This window comes from Mesitornis unicolor, unplaced genomic scaffold (genome assembly GCF_000695765.1).
Source record: "Mesitornis unicolor isolate BGI_N332 unplaced genomic scaffold, ASM69576v1 scaffold3028, whole genome shotgun sequence".
Taxonomy (NCBI): domain Eukaryota; kingdom Metazoa; phylum Chordata; class Aves; order Mesitornithiformes; family Mesitornithidae; genus Mesitornis; species Mesitornis unicolor.
The window spans coordinates 23,137-44,909 of NW_010202411.1; the positions used below are offsets into that span (position 1 = coordinate 23,137).

General features: G+C 37.7%; 1 protein-coding gene across 1 annotated transcript in view; it reads right to left on the minus strand.

Annotated features, from left to right (window-relative positions):
• MARCH1 (membrane-associated ring finger (C3HC4) 1, E3 ubiquitin protein ligase) overlaps nt 1-20,850 on the minus strand; it is a 33,881-nt gene extending 13,031 nt beyond the window's left edge. Inside the window, exons 1-2 of the mRNA XM_010190381.1 lie at nt 20,660-20,850; nt 8,938-9,118 (exon numbers count right to left, since the gene is read on the minus strand). Of these exons, the coding sequence (XP_010188683.1) occupies nt 8,938-9,118; nt 20,660-20,850 (372 nt within the window). The remainder of the gene's footprint in view (nt 1-8,937; nt 9,119-20,659) is intronic.
• Nucleotides 20,851-21,773: the final 923 nt, after the last annotated feature.

Here is a 21,773-nt window from a genome sequence, read left to right on the forward strand (position 1 = left end):
ATGTAAAATTCCTTAGAGTTCTAATGTGTGTCTTATAGAATAAAAACCTAAATCATTTACCTGGAGAACTTGCTGTGCAACTTGGCCTATAGAAGTGTGTATTACACTGCTACAGCCCAAAGCCCTTCACCATCACATGTTGTAACAGGAATGGAGAGAAGTACAGCAGCAAGCAGAGGAAGGAAGGAAGGAAGGAAGGAAGGAAGGAAGGAAGGAAGGAAGGAAGGAAGGAAGGAAGGAAGGAAGGAAGGAAGGAAGGAAGGAAGGAAGGAAGGAAGGGTGCAAGGAAGGAAGGAAGGAAGGAAGGAAGGAAGGAAGGAAGGAAGGAAGGGTGTAGAGGTACCCTCTCATGCTAAGGAGTCTTGTGAGAAAAGGAGTACAGTTGACTGGAAACAGAACATGTCTGAAAGTTACTGAATAAAAAGCAGCCACATGGTACTCTTGGTTGAACCTGAAGAACATCTCATTTTCTATCCTTCACTTTTATTGACAAAAGATGCTCTTACAATTCTTCCTCCCACCCCCATCACCCACTAAATTAATAGTACAAGTGAACCTGAACACTGATTCTTTTTTATATGGCCATTATTTTCTTCCTGAAGTTGTAAGAGCAACTGATCTACATTGTATAGAAAATGTAACTCGGCTTCTGAGCTTCCTTTAACCAAATCAGTCTGAATCATTACAAAGATGCGGCTTGGTTTAAATACCCTTGTATACCAAAAGCGTGCTATTTTCAAATACATTGTTGTTTAAACATATCTACACATATCTTATTTTCACAACTATATATACATATATAGGCATAGGCATGGATTTCCAGGTAACCAAGATTAAAAAAGGGAGCTGACATGCTTCATTGTCTATAAATATGACTTTAGCAAGAATACCGGTTAGCAAGAATAGCTACAGTTACCCTCTCTGTCTGTTAATTTTTCCACAAGAGAGACTCTTTTGATCCAATTAAATAAAAATGAAATAAAGGAAATTTGTGCAGAGGAAATGCTACAGTAATTAACACAAAACTACAGCGTGGTGTTTGGCAAAATGCCAAGGGAAGTTATTCATTCTGAAACACCTCCAACAAATGCCATACTTCCCAATTTTGCCACATAGAAATTGGAGTAGATCGATAAAGATCAGAATAATTCCTGGAGGAATTTAATTTTCCAAACTATTTTAATATAATGCTACAGGAATAAAATTAAATTAATACTAAAAATCGTAAAATATACTGAATAAACTGCTAATTATCCTATTTGATCATAATTCAGATCAAATACCTTATTGCTATGTTCAAGAGAACATCACTACATTCAAGAGAAGCCATTTTTTGCATGCATTCCACTAACAAGCAACACTCTGTGAACTAAAACTCACTTCAGATCATTCTCACATCAATAGGTCCAAGGCAAAATAAATTTGAAGCAAATAACCACTGTAAAAATGGATGTGTTAGTTATGTGAGAGATTAAGACATACATTAATCAGCTCTTGAATAGCTTTAGAGCTCCCATGAGAGCTGGTAAAATCCCTGCCTTCAAAATTAAAGAGTAAAAATGGCATTTTTACAAAAGTCCATAAATGACAATGACTGGTTTAGGACAATGCTTGGGTTGATTAAGCTCTTTAAATTTTATATTACTAGCTATATATTTTGTGTCAGGGCACCATTCCATTTACATTTTCTTTAGTTGTAAAGCCAGTTTGAGGGGATTCTCTTATTTTCAATGCTTCAGCTACCCAGCCTCTCCTCTCCTGTAACTATTGATGAAGACAAGCTATAAAAACACAACACTGAAGGGGCTGAAATTACAAAAATGAAAATGAGACCCCAAATACTCAAATATAACTGAGAGGCTGATGAACTGCAGGATAGGGTATGACTCTTTAAGTAAGACAGAAATGAAACCTTTTGATTCAAGTTGCATCTGTAAAACAGCTCAAACTGCTTATTTGAGTCTCAGAAAGCACAGAAGGGTTTACACCGCTCAGAGCTCATGTTCATGGTGCTGTGCAATAGAGGACAACATCACTAATAACTAGAGCTGGACCATGTCCTGAATTCCCTTTGCTTTTGTAAATTCTACAGATTTGGTTACTAGCAGCTAATTAAAAGAGGAAAGAGTTTCAATTTCATTTTCTGGTATAAGATTTTTTGTTTGCTTCTTAAAAGAATGTAAGTTCAAAGCAATGGCAACACAAACATCTTGTTCCCCCTCCAGGAAGGGTGCTGCACATGGGGGTGGCCCACAAAGTATCATAGTGAGATGGCTTTTTGCAAGCCTAAGGGTATATTACAATGGTTTCAAGGTACGAGACATGAAAGGTCAGCCTCTCTTGTCAGAAGTCCATGGGAACTGGAACAGCTGTGGGAATAAAAGCTGTGTTGAATGGAAGAGAAAGAAATAAGGAGATCAAAAGCTCATCCAAATTCTACCACTGTGAGAAAGGCAAGATCTGTTATTCTTGTTATGGCACAAAATGCAAGGCAACATTACTCCGTGAACTACAGCACATTATCTATATACAGATAAATGAGGAGTAATGCTCTAGTACTCTCTCTCAAAAATTAGGAATACAACTGTCTGAATAAAGTAGTCCTTTGCATCCTTGAGGCATCACAATAGGATATAAATGCTATAGAATTATTTTTACTTTCATAGCTTTAATATACACATTCTGCCCTGAGCACAAAGTTATTCAGTATAATGACGTGATAGCCAATAAGAAAGTAGTAGCTTTGTGCATACTGGTGAAGTGCCTGACCCCACATATTACAAGAAATTACTTGAGGCTAGCGATGTTTTGAGACAGTTTACTGGAAGAAAGAAAACACTGCAGCTGGTTGCCTTGACAACGCTGTGCCACTGCACCAGAAATCAAAAGAAAACACAGGATCTTCTGCTATGTTAAGGGCTGCAAAGTATTCACCTAATGGGGCTAAAAGGGAACTAATCCCACAGCAAGGCAATGTTACCTGACCTATGCAATATTTTCTATCACTTCTTATCATGAGACTTATTAGACAACTAACTAATGAAAAAAGCCAGATCGTTCATACTTCACAGCACAGGGCAATAAGAAGTAAACAGCAACCAATACAGTAATGAGTACTCAAAGTTTCTTCCATTTTTTTTGGTTTGGTTTGGTTTGGGTTTGTTGTTGTTGTTGTTTTGTTTTCTTTTGTTTAGGTTTTTGTTTGTTGTTGTTTTGTTTTGTTTTGGGTTTGTTTTTTTTTTTTCCTGGGAGAGACTGCAGGTCACTTCAGGTTTCTGAGAGTCTGCTCTGGTGGGAGAAGCGGTTTCTGTTGGCAAGCACATTCAATTTCATAGCAGGATTTCACAAAGATGTCTCTGCAGGCTGTATCACTTTTGGCAGTGATCACCATATTCTTAAATAAGGAATGTAAATATGAATTATACAGCTAGCATTGAAACAAAAAATAAATCACCCTTAACATATTTTGCTGTTACTGAATTTATCATGCATGCCACTAAATTTTATTTAAAAAAAAAATTATCCACCAAACATCCAGTTATTAATGAATTCCTTCAGGCAGGCATATTTTTTAGGATTTACTCTTTTTATAGAACTACATTGAGCACAGAGAAGGGAGCTGAATTTGGTGATCTCACACATGAGCTAAAAGCTCTTACAAGTGGGTTTAGAGTAGTGCAGGTGATAACCATTCTGTAAAAAAAGGCACCCTATGCAGTTTTAACTCCAACAGAGAGAGGTGAAGCAGAAGTGTCCTTGTTCCAGCGTGAAACTTTAAGTCTGGGAGAGAAATGGGACTTAAAAGATTCACTTTAGACTTTCCTTTTGTCTATCACAGCTCTCAAAGCAGCATTCTGATTTTCTTCTGTTGCTTCCATAAGTGATTAACTTTTTTTTTGAGCCTGTGGAACTGCTGATTTCTCTGCCTTACATCTGGGCATTACCTACAAGTTGTCTGTTGGCTCTAACGCTACATCTTAATTGGTTACACAGCTCCTATTCCTGATCTGACAGTCTTGTTGCAAACACAGTATATTTAACCTACTACAGTAAAACTAAATATTTGGTTTTAATCCAGTAGTTAAATCAGCATCATATCAAACTGTTGAAATCTTCCCCAAACAGATTTAAACAGTTAATCACTAATTCGGCCACAAAGAGGCACTGATATGCTAGAATTGGGTTTTGCCTCATATGGAAATCTGAGTTAGCCAGTTCCATAACTTCTCTCCAGGACTTAAATACCCTGCCCTGGGCAGCAGCAAACCACATATCTCCAACTGGAACTTAAACCCTTGAACCCTGTATGGGAGTTAAAGCTGGTATGGGCATTTTATCACTCATTACAATCGGGTTATTTATAAAATAATTGATACCAAGTGGAGAGAGAGCATTTCTTTCTTATCCTCTAATGACAGCAGCTGGGTACACAAGAAGCTTCACAGAGTTCAAGGTGCCAGAGAAAGGCACCTTGCATCACATTTCAAAGTGCTATTTATCAGTATATAAAGAAATACATGATACAAGAGGAGTAAACACATAGAAGATATATGTAAACATTCAAAATAAACAAGATGAGGTTTGTTCTATTACTAGTACTTTCTGTTTAATTTAACAGAAATGTATCACTTATTCTACAAGAATATTTCCAGTCTCCTATTTTTAAAAGGGATGAATTAGGATACCCTTTCAGTCAGAAAGGAAATGAACCTCAACTGTTAACCTAATGCTTTCCTAAACAAAAAAATCGACTCAGTGTTTCTTAATGACCAAGAGTAACTACATGGTAACAATGTGCAATATTGCTTATGTCTCACATAAATAAGACATTATATTTAAATAATTTCAAAGATAAAGCAAAATCAGGAAAGAAAATAAAGATATCTGACACCACAGAATAATCTGTTGGGATAATACATCAAAGTATTCAGATAGCAGAAGTCTTAAATGGACAGCAAAATTTAAATATGAAAAGCATTCTGAAGAAAAGCAAGACACTATGGACAAATATCCATTTGAAGATATTTCTGCATTTTAAGCACCTTTTAATTTGACCCTTTAATTCATTTCACACTAACAGTATTTTCATTCAGTTCCTGTTTCTATTACACTTCAAACACCAAATTCGAGAAATATGAAACACAAGTGTTACTTCATCAGAACTACATCCTCTTTAAAGAATAAGTGAATTTCTCAGGATGAAGCCATTACCTGAGAGGGCTCAATAAGAAACAAGATTCTTGCCACTTTCTAATTCTTTCCATGACAAATAAAGTCACTTTATAAATCACAAATTTGCATTATGAACTGTAAATACTGTAAAGCTACAAATGCAACTGTATTATTTATAACCATAGACAGACATGACAGAGACCACAAGAAATAAAACAGACACACTAAGAAATGCTTAATATTTAATCTCTAAATTTGCATGTAGCCAAGTAATTACACCTGCTCAAATATATGAAACACTTGCAGTGTCTGTTGATTAGTGTTTAAAAGGATTACTTCAATGCAAAGACTCACTAAAATGATTAAAATAAGTGTTATTGGATGTCTGGTGCTTTCAGGGATTCTGTAATTAAATAACTGTTCTATATTGGTACAAGCCTATTGATTTAATAGAGGTATCTTGATTTAACTTAGTATGCTGCTCATTGTCACTTACGGATGCTAACAGCTGTATGACACTATATTGAAATATGATTTTCCTATAAAATCTAGACTGATAAAGTCTTTAGAAACGTTGAGGGTGGATGAAAGGCTGACGCATGATTAAAGATGGTAATTCACCAGTTGATTCAAATAGTTTGTCTTATATTTAAATTCTGCTTAAGTAATTAATTTCTGTGGTCTGTAATTTTTCCCTTCAGACCAGCACTTGGAATGTCACAGAGGTATTATGATAAAATTCATCATAATAAAGCAATGCATAGTCAAGAACCAAACTAAAATGTCACGTCATGAGTAAGGTAGAGAAAAAAAAATTTGAATTTGGTTATGAGTTGTGACCCTTTCACTTGTAGAATGCCACTTCAAATCCAGGTCTGATGGCCAAGGAAATGGCATCTTCTGGAGATGGCCAGAAACTTTCACTTTAGGGGAAATAATTCCTGGATTTTCTTTTTAATAAAATTAAAACAGGAATTTATGGTACTTAATAGGTAATCTTCTGTTGGAATTAAGTCTGTGGTCTTTTGTTTAGGAAACACTGAAATGAAATCTGTTTTCAGAATTCCCCAAAGTTTATTAGCAAAATTTTTTTAATTTTTTTTTTCAATTTTGCTGTTTCCACTCAGCATTTGGCAAAGCTGACAAGACTGGCATAATTTTCAGATATAACTGCCACTGCTCATAATTTCCCTGTCATTACAACCAGAGAATTCCACAGATTTGTGAAATTTTAATTCACTGCTGCCAGGCCAGACTCTCTGTTGGAGACTGAAGGTTCTCAGGGTTTAGTACACAGACAAGCCTTAGCAAAACCTAAGACTCTCAAGAAGATCTGGAAAGCCTAGAGTCTCTGTAGCAAATTTCAAATCTTGCAACAAGGACGTAGGATTGTGAAGAGCTTCAGCTTTCTGAGCTGTATGTCCCACAGCACTTTAGTCTCTGGTAACTGGCCTTCATGCCACCATCTGAAAACCTGAACTCCCAGAGAATGCCCCACAGCTGAAGTTCTGGGCTCCGTAAAAGCTTGCAAGAAATCTGACAGCGTTGCATTGGAATTTTCCACTTTTGCAAAATACATAGGTTTTAACAAACAGTATTTTCAGTGATTTTTTATAAAAGATATTTGGGTGGAAAGTTACCAGTCAGCTGCAGTTACTTGACAGGTCTCTTGATGATCACTCTTTTTCTCCCTTAGTTTGTCTTCACTACATCTGTCATGATGCTTGGTTTACAAAACAGCTTCTCAAAATCTATTTAGTGTTTCATAGATTTGTGAATGATGGTGATTATAGCCCATATACTTATTACGGACAATATATTTAGTTCAATAAAACATACAAAGGGTGTCACAATTGAATGCTATAATTGCTAAAAGGATAACTAATTTTAACTCTGAAAACTTTGGAAACTTTGGTTTTGGTTTCAGAAATGGGTGTAAATTATAAAAAAAAAATCTGTAATTAGATGCTGGGTCAATATTATACAGCCAAATATTTGTTGCACTGCATTTGAAAGGTGGAATATCACCAGCATTTACTGTCAGGCAGATAAACTACATTTATGCAGGTACTGCTTTGAGCAGAAGCAAAAATACCTTGTCTCCAAAGAAAAGGCTCATCTTTGCTTTGCTGGAAATCAAGAACTTACCTGAGAACCAATGACAAATAAAGTGGTAATCATTCAATTAAGAAAAGACAGACTTACAGGAATTACATTAACACTCTAAACCTGCCAGTATTACATTATTTTTTTCCAATTACAAGAAAAAAATGGAAGTGGGGTGACAACGATGAGACACACACAGTTAAAACTGCCTACTTCTGACATCAACAGTTGTTCACATATTTCACTTCTTTTCACCTTGGATACTATACATTTTATTTCAAGTTTTTTAAAGATACTCTATTATCTAACACAATCAGGAAAAGGCTTTTGTTAAAAGTACTGATAGCTGTGTATTCTCTTGGAGAAAGTGGCTGTTGCAAGTGTTATTTGTTAAATTGAGGGTTAAAGCAATTTGTGTTGAAAATAGAAACACATATGTAGAAAAAAAACCCAAAAGATATGCTACAGGCAGGGGCTTTTATACAATTATCTCCTTCCTGTCACATTAGCTAAAATTTATCTGCAATTATTAAAAACTAAGTCAGTATAATTAAGTTTGCAGCCATCAGATTTTTATTTACATCTTTCAATTTCCAATCTACCTGGCAAGATCCACTGGCACTTGAGAACTGTGTACTTTCCTATCAAGGCTTTGCTTGTGAAATCAATCCCAATTCTCTCTTTAAAAATGGTTTATCATTACAGGCTTACTAGATGATCTCTGTGGACGGGAAGTGAGAAAGGATTCCATTTGCTCTCCCTTCTCTGAATTGCTGCTACCTGTGCAAAGCTGACAAAAACGTCTTTTGCCATCAAAACACTAACACACATGCATACACTAGTTATAAGCTAATAGTTTCTACATCTTTTTCAAACGTTCTTACATTGAAATTTATTTTAAATGGAAACTTGTCCTGTTCTAGATGAACTCAAACTTCAATGGTGTCACAAAACCCAAAAAGGATGAGAGTATTTTTAGAGAAAAATTAAAGGAGACATCATTAACTCCAAAGACAACAAAAACCACATATGTTTAACAAACTCTTCACCTTCGCTGTACTGACAACCTGTGTACCATTAAATTGATTTATCCTGGAAAACAGATGAGCGCAGACGACATACATTTGACTTTCAGGATGCAAGGTCGCCCTGTAGTTTAGATTCCATTAACTAATCTTAATGTACAAGTGATTAATTTCCCCACAAGTGTTACAGCTAGAACAGATGCAGCTAAATTGATTAACTGTGTTACTTCATAACTGCTGCCTCCACACTGGTATAAGCATCATTCTCAACTGAAAGTTATAGGCTTAATGTAAAAATTGCTACGTGAACTGGCTTGTGTTATTCAGGAGCAAAACACAATGAGTAAGGTTTCTTTGTGGCTTAAAAATAAGATTATCCAATAACGAAATGCTGAATAAAACGTTGTAAATATGACAACCTATTTGGGTACTTTTATTGCATGTGTGATGAAAGAGAGTCTTTAGTCAAAATCCTTTGCTGCTGTAAATTAACTAACTTAAATGTAGAAATAAAATCACTGGCACTGATTTAACAACAGCAAACACAAAGATATTTTGGACAGGTAGATGTTTCTTTAATCGGTCATTCTGGCTATTTCACACTTAAGGATAATTAGATTCAAAAGCACCATACCTTCCGAAGAGGTTTGAGCTTGGTCTCCATTATAAAGTCGTACTTGCAGAGTTCACAACAGCGTGTGTCTGAGCTCTTAATCCACTGGTGCAGGCAGGCCTGATGAACAAAACGCAGGGTCCCTGTGCAGCGACACGGCGTGATGAGGGGACTTTCATCATCTCCCTCACAGTGACATATCCTGACAGGAAGGACAGTAACAGCTAGTGAGGGAACTTGTCAACCAGCAATGCAAAGGCACTGGTTTATTTACCCTGCTTTTTATTTTCAGACTTGGCATTCAAAATACACCAGGTGTACGACCTTTCAATTGAGGCCCAGGAACATATTCCTTGTTTCCTTCTGCCACTCAGTAATTTCTCTTCACTTAGTTATTTCTCTTTGAATTTGCTACATGGTCTGAAGGTGAATCAATAGAAATAACACTGTTTTTCCCTTTTATGCATGGCAAAACCTTTAAGACACATATCAGCGCTCTTTCTAAGAGCTGAATAGTTCTTGATCTGTAAATAATGCCAATAACATATTCAAAGTTAGCCCAATCTGATCAAAGCTGAAAATTTCCAGTATGAAATGTAGAAAAAGTTCCTAGGATACCTCTTTGGAGTTATGTAGTTAAAAGGATTAGAGAACCTTTTTGAGTAGTTCGGGAGTCATGCATATGGCACAGCATATACGCATATGCACACAGTTTTTAGGAGGCAGGTGTAAAAAAGTCATGGTCCTTCCTCTTTTTCATTCTTCATTGTCCCTTTGAAGCAGATTGCTGTGTTATCTGGGAAAATAAAAACTACAGCTGTAAGCAGACCCTAAGATAGAGGCTGGTCCCAAAGCTTCTGTTATTTTGTAATGGGATATAGAGCTTTTCATGTTGTGATTTAGCATGGAGTGATCGCTGTCCTAACATCACAATATGATGGTTTTCTTCTGTGACACATGTCCAAATGTCTTGGTGATCCTTGCCTCTTCCAAACTGATTCCTGATCATACCAGCAAAACATTCATCCATCAAAACCAATGCCAACTTTATTGGCAAGCATCTCTGTGAAGGCAGAGAAATCTCCACAGTGAGCAGAAGGCTTAACAGAACACCTGCAGTGAAGGAGGTTCAACTGCATGAAGAGTAACTCCCATCCCCACAACAGAAAAACATAGCAAAGCACCCAAACCCTAATGAATGCCTTAAATGTCAAACTGGCATGTAAGGGAGAAAAAAAAAACACAAAAAACTGAAGATTTTTTGAAATGTTATTTCAAAATAGATAAGTAGCAACAACAGCACAGATCTTGGTGTCACACAAACGGAACTTGGAGGTTAGTAACTTAGTAACTTACTACTTCTTAGTAACTTAAGAAAGACACCCTCAGATACATGCATGCAGAAGAGCCTGAACACGCCTGAGGAATAACTCACCCCTTTATGCAGAAAGCTGTGGCCACACTGCTCCTGGGTGGGAAAGGGGCTGGACAGGGCCCTGCAGTGAGGTTGTCTTCCTACCAGCCAGGTTAAGGAAGAATGGTGACCTTCTTCACAGCCTGGCAAAGACTTCCTGTGAAAGACCAGCTGCAGCACAGCACTGAGGCTGCCAAGTCCACAAGCAGGAGGAGGAAATTTCAGTGTCTAAGTGAAAGATCTACAGATCAATATCAGCACCTCCACTATTCTTCCATGGTGTAGCCTAGAGCCATGGGAAAAGGAATCTACAACAATGGGAAAGCAGAGCAGCGCTGCTTTGCTGGCTATATAGAAAGAAAGAGACAAAAAATCCCCAAAACAACCCAAAACACCAGAAGAACAAAGATCCAGAAACCTGGTACAAAAAAACTGTGTTTCAGTATCTGTAGTGGTACCTGTACAGCATCTTATAGGAGTGGAGGGGAAAGAAAATAACCCCAACTTCTATCTTGTACATATTCATTTTTTGAGACACATTTTGCAAGAACTCAGTTTACAGTCTTGTCTTTACTAATCCAGCCAAGCAAGGAACACCAGTGGCTTAGGTCTTAAATGGAAACTGCTATATGCTAACTTCTTATTGAACCTGTAGCTTATACAGAACTAAATTTTCAAAACACCAAATAGCTATTTTGCTAACAAATGCACTCCCCATTGAGAGTTACATAAAAAACCACAATTTTATTTTAAAATTAAAGCTATTTCCCAAAGGAAAACTAGTATTCTTTGTTCATATAAATTCAAGCCATACATAATTTATGTTACAGTCTTAGCATTTAAACTATTTAGAAATTAGACAACTAAGCTATGTACCCAAGAGCCTTTTTTTCTACTACTGCCAGAATTATTTAAAATTATTTTAAGAGCTAACATACAAGCCTAAAACTCCACTGGGATCTTCAGATAAAGTAACACAATTGGGTTAAAATAATGAGATGCTGCTAAACTAAGCACTCAGAAGTGAGGCATCTTCAGAATGTGATATTACTATGCTGTCTTTAACTCCATGACTATGAACTGGTTTCCCTTGTTTACCCTAGTCCTGCTAGGAGGACTAAAAAAGCTAGAAGGCATGAAAGGAAGTATGAAACAAGATGGCTACAGCTTGTAGACATTCATATGCTAATTGGATGCACACTGATTTTCAGAAAAACAAGAGCTATCCTGGATAACTGTCCTTCAGTTCTCATCATATTAAGATTATGGTTTTTTTCCATATGGACAAAGATTTCTTACATAATTTCAGTTTAACATGCCAATTAAAATCAGTATGAAGCAAGGAGTTCATATGGAAAATTCTAGTTTTTCCTGAGTGGTTTAGTTTAGCAAAATCATAGCAACCAAAATTGCAATCTAGATGGTTAGTCACCACCTGAGCTGCTTATTGCAAGGGATACAGATAAGATTCCAACAAATTTTCAGCTTTTCCGTCACATGCAAGGTAACAATTTTACTCTCATTAAAGAGAATAACTGTTAATCTCAACTCTCATTGGAAAACCAGCAGTTATCCTAACCTGACTTTCATTAATCCACTTTACTCTTCAGTAATTAAATTAATTGGGGGTAGTTACAAGTGGTGTTCCCCAGGGCTCAGTTTTGGGTCCAGTCCTGTTTGACATCTTTTATCAATGATTTGGATGAGGGGATTGAGTATTCCCTCAGTAAATTTGCAGATGACACCAAACTGGGTGGGAGTGTTGATCTGCTTGAGCGTAGGATGTCTCTGCAGAGGGACCTGGATAGTCTGGATCGATGGGAGAGTGGCTGGAAAGCTGTCAGGCAGAAAAGGACTTGGGGGTACTGGTCGACAGCCGACTGAACATGAGCCAGCAGTGTGCCCAGGTGGCCAAGAAGGACAATGGCATCTTGGCTTGTATCAGAAATAGGGTGGCCAGCAGGAGGGAAGTGATCATGAGGCCGCACCTTGAATACTCTGTTCAGTTTTGGGCCCCTCACTACAAGAAGCACATCGAGGTACTGGAGCATGTCCAGAGAAGAGCAACAAAGCTGGTGAAGGGTCTGGAGAACAAGCCTTATGAGGAGTGGCAGAGGGAGCTGGAGTTGTTTAGTTTGGAGAAGAGGAGGCTGAGGGGAGACCATATTGCTCTCTAAAACTACCTGAAAGGAGGTTGTAATGAGGTGGGCATTGGTCTCTTCTTCCATGTAACTAGTGACAGCACAAGAGGAAATGGTCTCAAGTCACACCACGAGAGGTTTAGATTGGATGTTAGGAAAAATTTCTTTACTGAAAGAGAGGTCAAACACTGGAACAGGCTGCCCAGGGAGGTGGTGGAGTCACCATTCCTGAAGGTGTTCAAGAAAAGCATGGATGTGGCACTTCAAGACGTTTTAATGGGCATGGTGGTGTTAGGTTGATGGTTGGACTTGATGATCTTAGAGGTCTGTTGCAACCTTAATGATTCTGTGATTCTGTAAAAAAGCAGGCCAATTTCTGTACCACTGCAGTAAAGTATAAAATGCACTTATTCTGCAGGAGTCTTGTGTGCATTGTGAAAGTTACTGCTCAACCCTTATCCCATTACAGAATCACAGAATCACAGAACGTTAGGGATTGGAAGGGACCTCAAAAGATCATCCAGTCCAATCCCCCTGCCGGAGCAGGAACACCTAGATGAGGTTGCACAGGAAGGCAAGTGCTACTCTATGACAATGTCTGTACAGTTGCTTTCCAAAGATGGCTATTATCATAGGAAGGTGATTAAGGATAAGAACAAATTAGCATGGCTCTGCTTGTGCCTTGAGCGACAGAAAAGCCTTGTCATTAGAAAGGCTGGAAAAGGTGGGAGTTTGCAGTAATTCTGCACCATCAGAACTCTTTCAGTGGATCCTGTATTTGAGATTGGCACTGCATCTCAGTACCTAATAAAATTTTCAAGGATTTTTGGCCATTACATACAGACAAAGGGTTTAGCTACAGTAATGTAGTGCAGATAGCTTTTATAGGCTTCCTTAAAAATACACCAGGACAAATCTTACTCTCGTTAACAAGTGTACAACCTAATGAAGCTTTCAAAACCAGAAGTGTATAAGGGGGCATGGGGATACTGATAATTATATATGATAATTTTTAAGGGCTATAAAAAACATCAATAGGTAAAAACTGTATTGCTCTCTAATATTCTTGAGTTCTATACAGCTATGTCTATGTTAATAAGCATTGCAGTGAAAGTACAGCAAATCTGTTGAAAAAAATAGCTAGTGCTAAAAACCTGATATCACCATCAGGGACATCCTGGTGAGGGTTCCTTTGATTTGACACTGATTTGAGGTTGGACTAGGAAAACGACTTTGAGTTTACTTTCACTCATAGTTGGGGAAGCCTGAGACTAATCCTCAGTATGGTCTAGAACATGGTAAAATTAAAGGTGATCAGATGTGCTACAAAAGCAGGCTCTTTATTTGAACAAATGCACTAATGAAGAACCCTTCACTGGCAAAATTAGGAGGAGCTACTGCCTTGTGACTGTGACATGTTTACTGCTCTTGTGATGAAATTTCTATGCACTGTGGACTAGAGCATGATAAACTAATGTAGATGCCAAGTACCCATACTGTAATTTTCCTGTGGATGGAAGTATACCAGTAAAACAGAAATGCTCTTGAACTTTTAACAACGTTCCTAATAAAAGGGGAAAATATCTTCTCCATATAAATATGCTCATGGAAGATAAAACCTATTCCACAAATATTACTTTAGGTGAGAAATGACTGAAAAGGCAGTTAAAATCTTCACTTTCACTGGAAAGCACAGCTGGACTCATAACGATTACGCAAAGATAAATTCTTACCCTGTCCGATGGGTAGATGTCATTGCTATATGTCACTATTACCAAAGGGAGCTTAGTCAGGGAGAAACAGCACAGTTGGAAAATGTTGGACCAACTGAATCCTTGGCTTTGATTTTTGGCTGAGAGGATTATTAGCTGCCAAAATGAAATACCATGAGCTCCTAGGTTATCTTAATTGGACCAAAAGGAACCAGCTCCACAGGTGTGCAAAAGGATGTACAAAATTGCTGTTGTTACTGTCTGATAATCTTAAGAAAACTGTTCTTCTGTCCAAAAAGGTCATTTTCTCTTTCTGCCAGTTTGTAAAGTGCTTACAGTGCTTTTAGATAGTTAGAACCTAAAATTAAAGCAAACAACTTTACAAACCACTCACAGCAAATAATTAACTCATTCATAAACAGAAAACAAAAAAAAAATCAAACTCCACTCCTGCATAATTTATCACTTGAAAAAAAAGGGTTAAATTCCCTAAATATGCTCACCCTGCAATAGGCTACAGCATGTCACGTTTCTCTTGCTTTCATTTTGTAGGCTTTTTTTTTTAATAATGTCATTTCCATTCTTTTCACTGTTAAGTCATAAAGTAGTCTAAATGACAAATTGGTCTTCCTCTCCATTCACAACGTGAATGAAGCACATTAATTCTCCATACTGAATGTAATCAATGTGTATACCTCTTCCCTGTCACTCCTGCCCTTCCATTATGTTATACAGTCAGCTGCCTTTATGTGATCAGAGAAAAAAACATTTTCAAAATGTTGCACCACACCAGTGGAATTTCATAATGGTCTAGGTAAAGCTTTCTCTTGATTTCTGCAAACATGATCAGAATTGTTAAAAGACCCAAGAGCGAACAGCATTAACAAAAGCACACTAAATCTTTTATTTTGTCAACATTTCTTGTCCTTCTATTAATCTTACATTATATGTGATAAATAAGTTATCTAACCGTCTAAAGAGTTGCAAGTAATTCCTGCCACAGATGCACTGTCAGTGCAACACAAAATACAAGTCAGACAAGATTTACTGCACTGAACACAGTTCAAAGAACTAGGGACTGCATTTTAAAAAAGGATTTAGATTTCCTCCCACACACCTAGTAAAAGTCAAAGCTTTAAGTAGCTAAACTCCCTACAGAACACATGCAAGCTTTAAGCATTTAATAATGGGATCCTTAAAACCAAGGATCTCTTCTCACTCAAACTTTCTAGCACGAAGTAGTGTCATTTCATGTATCTGGATTAAAAATAACAATAAGTTTTGAGAGAAAGAAGCAGAAACCAAGACTCAGTTATCCTTCAGTTAAGTGACCCTAACTACAACAAATACAAGTTTGTCTTGTTTTGGCTCTCCTTGCATCCTTCTGAATCATGGAGAGCTTCCAAAAGAGACTGCATAACCAGATGGCTAAAGAGGTGACAGATGGGGCTTTGAACCATCAGGCAGAGAATAGAATTAACCACAATTTCAGACTGCTTCAAAGACTGATGAACCACTAGACCATCATACAGAGGAGGAGACTCCTTAAAATGCAGGAGATTCCTATCAGAAAGTAACCTTCCAAAAGAAGGTTGAACAGAAAAGTAAGCAGCAGGCACAATTCTTTAAAAGGAAAGGGTGAGGAGTCAATGTGCAGGACAAGATTCAGAGATTTGGCTCCTACTGAAGGAATAGATCATCCTGAGACCCCAAGGAAGGCACTAACATCCCAGGGAGAAACAGGTTAAAAACCCTCTTCAGCCAAACACTGCAGTCTGGTGGTTCAGCATCCTCCAGCTTCTGGTGATCTGTAGAGCTCTGGATGGTATTTCAAGTCTACATATTCTGCACTACTGTTGCAATTATTTACTGGATCTGACTTCATGATTTCAGTATAAATATTTCAAATGAGTGTTAAATTTCAATGATAGTATATCTATCTTCTGTTCACCTTTCTCTTTTTTCCATGAGGACTTGTTTCCCCCCAAGAGGCTTTCTGTCTGCTGATTTTGTGAGCACTGTACTACAAGAATATTTCAGTATGCAAGTATTTTCGTGCAAGATACTACTTTTGCAGGTCCTTCTAAATAATACTGTGAAAAACCCTGTTACAACACTTGATTTCACAGAGAAACTACATAATCATATTGCCTCTTGTCAAGTGTGCGTGGTTTCCATAATCTTACAGAATTACAGTTCAGTGCTATTGCTACAATGACTGCAACAGTGCTACAAAAATGATCTTACACCAAAAGCACAACTAGTCAAACAGAAAACATCTTTCAATTATTCCATCATAAATAATAAAAATGCCATAACACCAGTGGCAATATCAACTAACCCTTTTTCTTTCCTTTGTAATTCCTATGAGAAAATCCATAGGACTAAACCCTAACAATCAGATGATTCACTTTATCGTGTCCCACACATAGATTTTTCTTTCAGTGAGCTTCAGACCGAAAAAAAAGCTACTTCTGAGGTTGTCTCTCAAACCACATGCCAAATTCCAGAACACAGTATCTATAAAGAAAATACCAGACAAAGGGCAACTTAGGAAAAGGGGGATTCAACTGTATGATTTAGAAAGCCTCTCCTTCAAGTCTTAAAAAAAATTAAAATAGGTATTTGAACAGCTCAGCATGGTCAAAACTAACTTATTTAGTTGTCCCTAATACCAGAAGCAGAAACCTTGCCCTCTAATGGACTCCAGAAGAAAGGAACAGTTTCAGGGAAGAGATTGTAAAGATTATCATTGGTGTAATGTCATTGTTTCATCATTTCAGAAATAGAGAAACAGTGAAACTAGACAGAGAAATGTCTCATTTGAAGTGACCAAGAAGTCTGCCTTAGATTAGCAGAAGTATATATTGTGTCATGATACTGTACTTTATCTGCATGACTAATGTGTTTACGCTAGAATAGGGTGCATCCTGTCACATTCCCACTCATGCAGCGAAATGCACATTGAGGAAACTGCTTTACTGTATACGTGTGTATACAAATGTGCCTCACTGCCAGTAATTCATGAGGAGGTAAAGAAAAAAAAACAACTACCCAAACACTTAAAGACAAAATGACTAGCAACAGGAGATGTTCAAGATCCCTGTTCCTCTGCTGTTCCACACATCCCATCTAGGTGAGAACCATTCCTCTCAGTCAGTTTCATCACATCAACTAGAAGACATGAATACCTAGGATGAAGAGCTTGAAGAAACATCTCAAGAAAACAAATCTTTCACATCATGACCAGCTATGTTAATTCCAGTCTTAGAATAAACACCACAAAAAAAATCCCACACCCTTTTTCTATTTCTCATGGAGAAAAATGGTTACTGTATATGTGCACATCTGTATTGAAATATAATTCCTTTTTTGTTTCAGAAGCAAGATTGTGAGTCTGAAGAAAAACATGCCACAAATCATGAACCATTTCAGTGCATGGACCTGCCTGTAAAAACAGAATCTATAGTCTATACTGAATTGGTAGCAAAAACATGTCTTCCTTTTTCTTCAGATGTCTGCAAATTGATTCAGTAAGACAACTTACAGCTATGAAAAAATAACATGCATTTGATTTTGGAGTGTTTTTCTTAGATGTAGTATCATCAGTATGATACCCATGAAGATAAATGCAATTATGACTGTCTTGATAAACTTTGAACAGGCCAAGTTATCAACTGTGTTGAGTTTAACTCTGGTTGTTCCAAAAGCATCTTCACTGACAGTGAGCCCAGGAACACATACCTATCAAAAGTTTTCAACCTTCCTCTACTAAACAAGAGCCTAGCTGAAAAGTTCACATGCACAGACAAAAAGTCCATCCCTGAACCAATCTCAAAGTCTTGGGAGAAGTGCCCAAATAATTATAAGTTGAATCAGTTGAGAAGACAGATAAAAAACTGGAGTCTGCTTTCCATTTGAAAGCAAAGCCTAAGTTTGGGGACTTAAGCAACAGTTAGGATTAATCTACATAAGACAATTACTAAACTTTGACTTTAGTGTCTCTTTTTTTTAACATGATATAGTTAAGCCTGTATAAAGACCCATACTGAAATAACCTATGTCAGTTTTTGTGTAGCTCACACTCAATTAATAATTATTAACTGGCCCTATTATATAGGTACTGTGCCAGGATCTTCAACACATGCAGGCTTGGTGGTTCAGAAATTTAAGACATCTCTAAAGATGTTGAAGTAGTTATTCTGTGCACATCCCTGCATCATAGCATATAGACATACTTCAAGTGCTTCAAAAAACAGAACATATTTATCACTGAAGCACAATGCCAGAACACTATATTTTTTGTTTTTAAAACTAAGATCTTTGTAGTGTGTTACTATGTTGAAGTATACTGTGAAACTGCATGATGTGGCATCGTGAACTTCCTCATTCTGACTCTGTTTACATCTCTACGCAAATTTTTTCCCAGCAAAGAAAAGTGAGAAGTTTTGGGTTACCATATCAAGAAACTAAGCCTGATCCTCATTTACACTTCGTAGATGAGAGTAAATGCTAGCACATAAGTTTGGGGGGTGGGAGTGAAAGAAGAAAGGAATACTTGTTTCAGTTCTGTTAAACTTACTGGATGGTGCATTTTCATTTACCACCAAATAAGTAACTCAAGTCCACCCAGCTGTCTACTCCAAATTCAGCCATCAGTTCAGAAGTGGCCAGCTTGTTCTCATTTCCAGGGGAAAATGTTCACCTCCTGATTGTGTGCTTCACACCAAGGGTATCAGACTGTCAGAAGCCTGAACTTCTGAACTGGACAGAACTGTTGGTGTTGTTTTTTCTTTCCTAAAGCTTATTTTAATGCTTTTTCTGCTCACTCATTCTTTATATCATTCCAATCCTTGTGATGGGTACTGAACTATCAGCCCCTACATATTCACTGTGTAGAGGTGTTCAGCAGTGCAAAGTCCCATACAATTTATGCCTGACTGGTGAGGGTGTTTTGCAGGCACCATCCATCAGACTGCTGTGGTAATGGCAGCTCTACAGGACACTGAAACCAGACCATACATTTATATCATGTAAGTCAATGAAAAACGAGAAAGAGGGACCAAAGCTGGATTTTATCACCTAAGGATGAAAAACTCCATATCCCATTGTATTGAGCTATCTGGCACTCTGCCTCATTCTCTGCCTCTGGCTGGAGATTTAAAACACAGTAATACTCTGCCAGAGGACACCGTATCTGTCATCATGAAGAAAATTCAAGCTAAGAAAAAACATTTGGTTCCCTTGCAAGATTACTGTTTTTAAATAAGAGAAGTATGGCTTCAGGTTGAGATAGATTAACTTCTCTGTAGCAAAGGATTTTGTGTTATTTCTTATGGTCTGCCTAGCAGTTTATTACTGAGAAAGAGTGACAGCAGTCAAGAGAAGGGCATTCAGCCAACGACGGTGAGAAGTTCCTTTTAAGAATGCTCTATCTTTCTTATTAGGAACTAACCTGCATACTTCTAAATCATCAGACCAGTCATCATACAACACTGGAGGCTTCTGAACAGCATCAGTCACACTGGGCCTTGCCCCAGCAGGTGCTCTGTTATCTGGGGCTGCCAGAGTATCACTGCCAGAGCCTGCATCTGCAAAGCAGTCCTTCGTATCTTTACTGTGTCTAAGGAAAGACACAGGCTGCGGATCTCTGCAGTGGCTTTTGCCTTTGCTTTTCTCACATTTTCTTGAGGAAATCCTTGCTTCCTGAGATGATGCTGAAGACTGTGATTCCTTAAGCCTTGAAACCCTTCTTCGGCGGTGATTTAAAGTAGGATTCTCAGGATCAGATATCTCTTGCTTCTTTCTACCCATTGTCCCCAGGGTGACAAGTTCAACAGCATCATTGTTTGAGGGCCCATCCTGGTTACTGCATGATCTATTGCTCCTTCTTCCCCTCCTGGGCATTCTGGCCTTTTCTCTCGCCCTCCTCCTAGCCTGAGCCCACTGACTCCCATCCGAAGATGATGATGAATCAGATGCATTCCAGCTGGATCTCGCTGGTTCAGGATGTAATTTACAGTCTTTTCCTTCTCCTTGCTTTTTTGTGCGCTCGCCATTGTCTCCAGTCTCTCTTTTCCGCCTAAATCTTCGTTTTACTTGTTTCTTACCAGACTCCCTATTAGAAGGGGTCAGCACCATGACAGGGGTTGCATGTTCAAGCTCATCTTCTGACAGATCATGCAAGGTAGTAGATCTAGACAAAGCAGTAAGCAAAGGAAAGGGATGGAAATGGTAAGGGTGGGTGGAAAGAGAGAAATTACAAGAAATGGATGAAAATGAGTACATGAGTTCTAATAGGAAAACATAAGACTGAAAAGCAAAAATAGAACCAAAACAAAGAGAGATCAAAAGAAAACTGAAGTCTATATAAATTATGAATAGCGTTAAGCAGAAGCAAGAGCTACATATTATTTAACAAAGACAACAACTAACAAGTATCAGCCAGATCAGAGTATATTTTTCTCAGCACTTACCTACAAATGTCCTGAGTGGAAGGGCAGACAGACAACCGTGACTGACTCCTGGGAGCTGTTCCTGTTGTAGGACTGCTTGCCTGTTGAAATAAGTTAGACAGTTTGGAATCTTTGTCCATGAAGTACATTGCAGATATTTTACTGCTTTGCCACATGATTACAAAATTAAAGTAACTGTTGCTTCTGTTCATAGTGCACTACTGAACACATGCAAGCTCACAAAATACAGGAAGTCTGACCAAAAGCAAAACCTATTTGTGGAACTAAATATGACTGAAGTGTTTCAGCTCTCATTTGCTCATGACTACTTTTTGTCACTGTTTAAAGCAGAAGCTTTCAACATTTGAATTTTCTTTTTGGTTTTGATCTACTGTAAATGTCTGGTGGGAAAGGATGTTGGTTTTATTTCATGCTATCAACCAACCATGATGATTCCTTTAAAAATGGAGTGAAGTGCAATTATATTATGCTGAGTGATGAAGAGCACAAAGATAAACTATGCTGAGTGGACTGACAGGACAGCGAGAAAATTAAAGTATGTTTTAAAAGGTTTTCAAGGCAATCAGATGTTTTAAAAGAGCTGACAAATGTTAAACTGATGAGCCTGAGGAGACCAAAGAGCAGGCTGCATCTCTACAGAACTGATCACATTCTCAAACACCAGGAAAGATATAAAACCCATTTAGTATGTGACATTTTGCTTATACGGTTCTTACTACAAACTGCAGACTCAGTTGCTCAATACTTCCACTGAAAACATATTTTGGTGGTGTTAACAGCAAACCGTTTCAACCTGCCTCACAGTTTACTTAGCAGCATAGCTGTACAGAATCAAAATTTAAATCCAAGGCTTTGTGATTCTTCAGGATCACTCACAAGGTACAGTCTTGTGGGAAGAGGGTTCAGTACAAATAATTCTTAAAGCTATGACATTCCTCTAGCTGATAAGCTTTTAATATGCAGCCCTGTTCTAATGTGAGCACCACTACCAAATGGAGACAGAATACTATAAGCCCGAGAGTTTCACAAGATCATGCACCAGATGCAAGGGAAGAATGACTATTAAGCAAGAGTACAAAGGACAAATAATAAAAAGATGTAAAGACTGTCATCC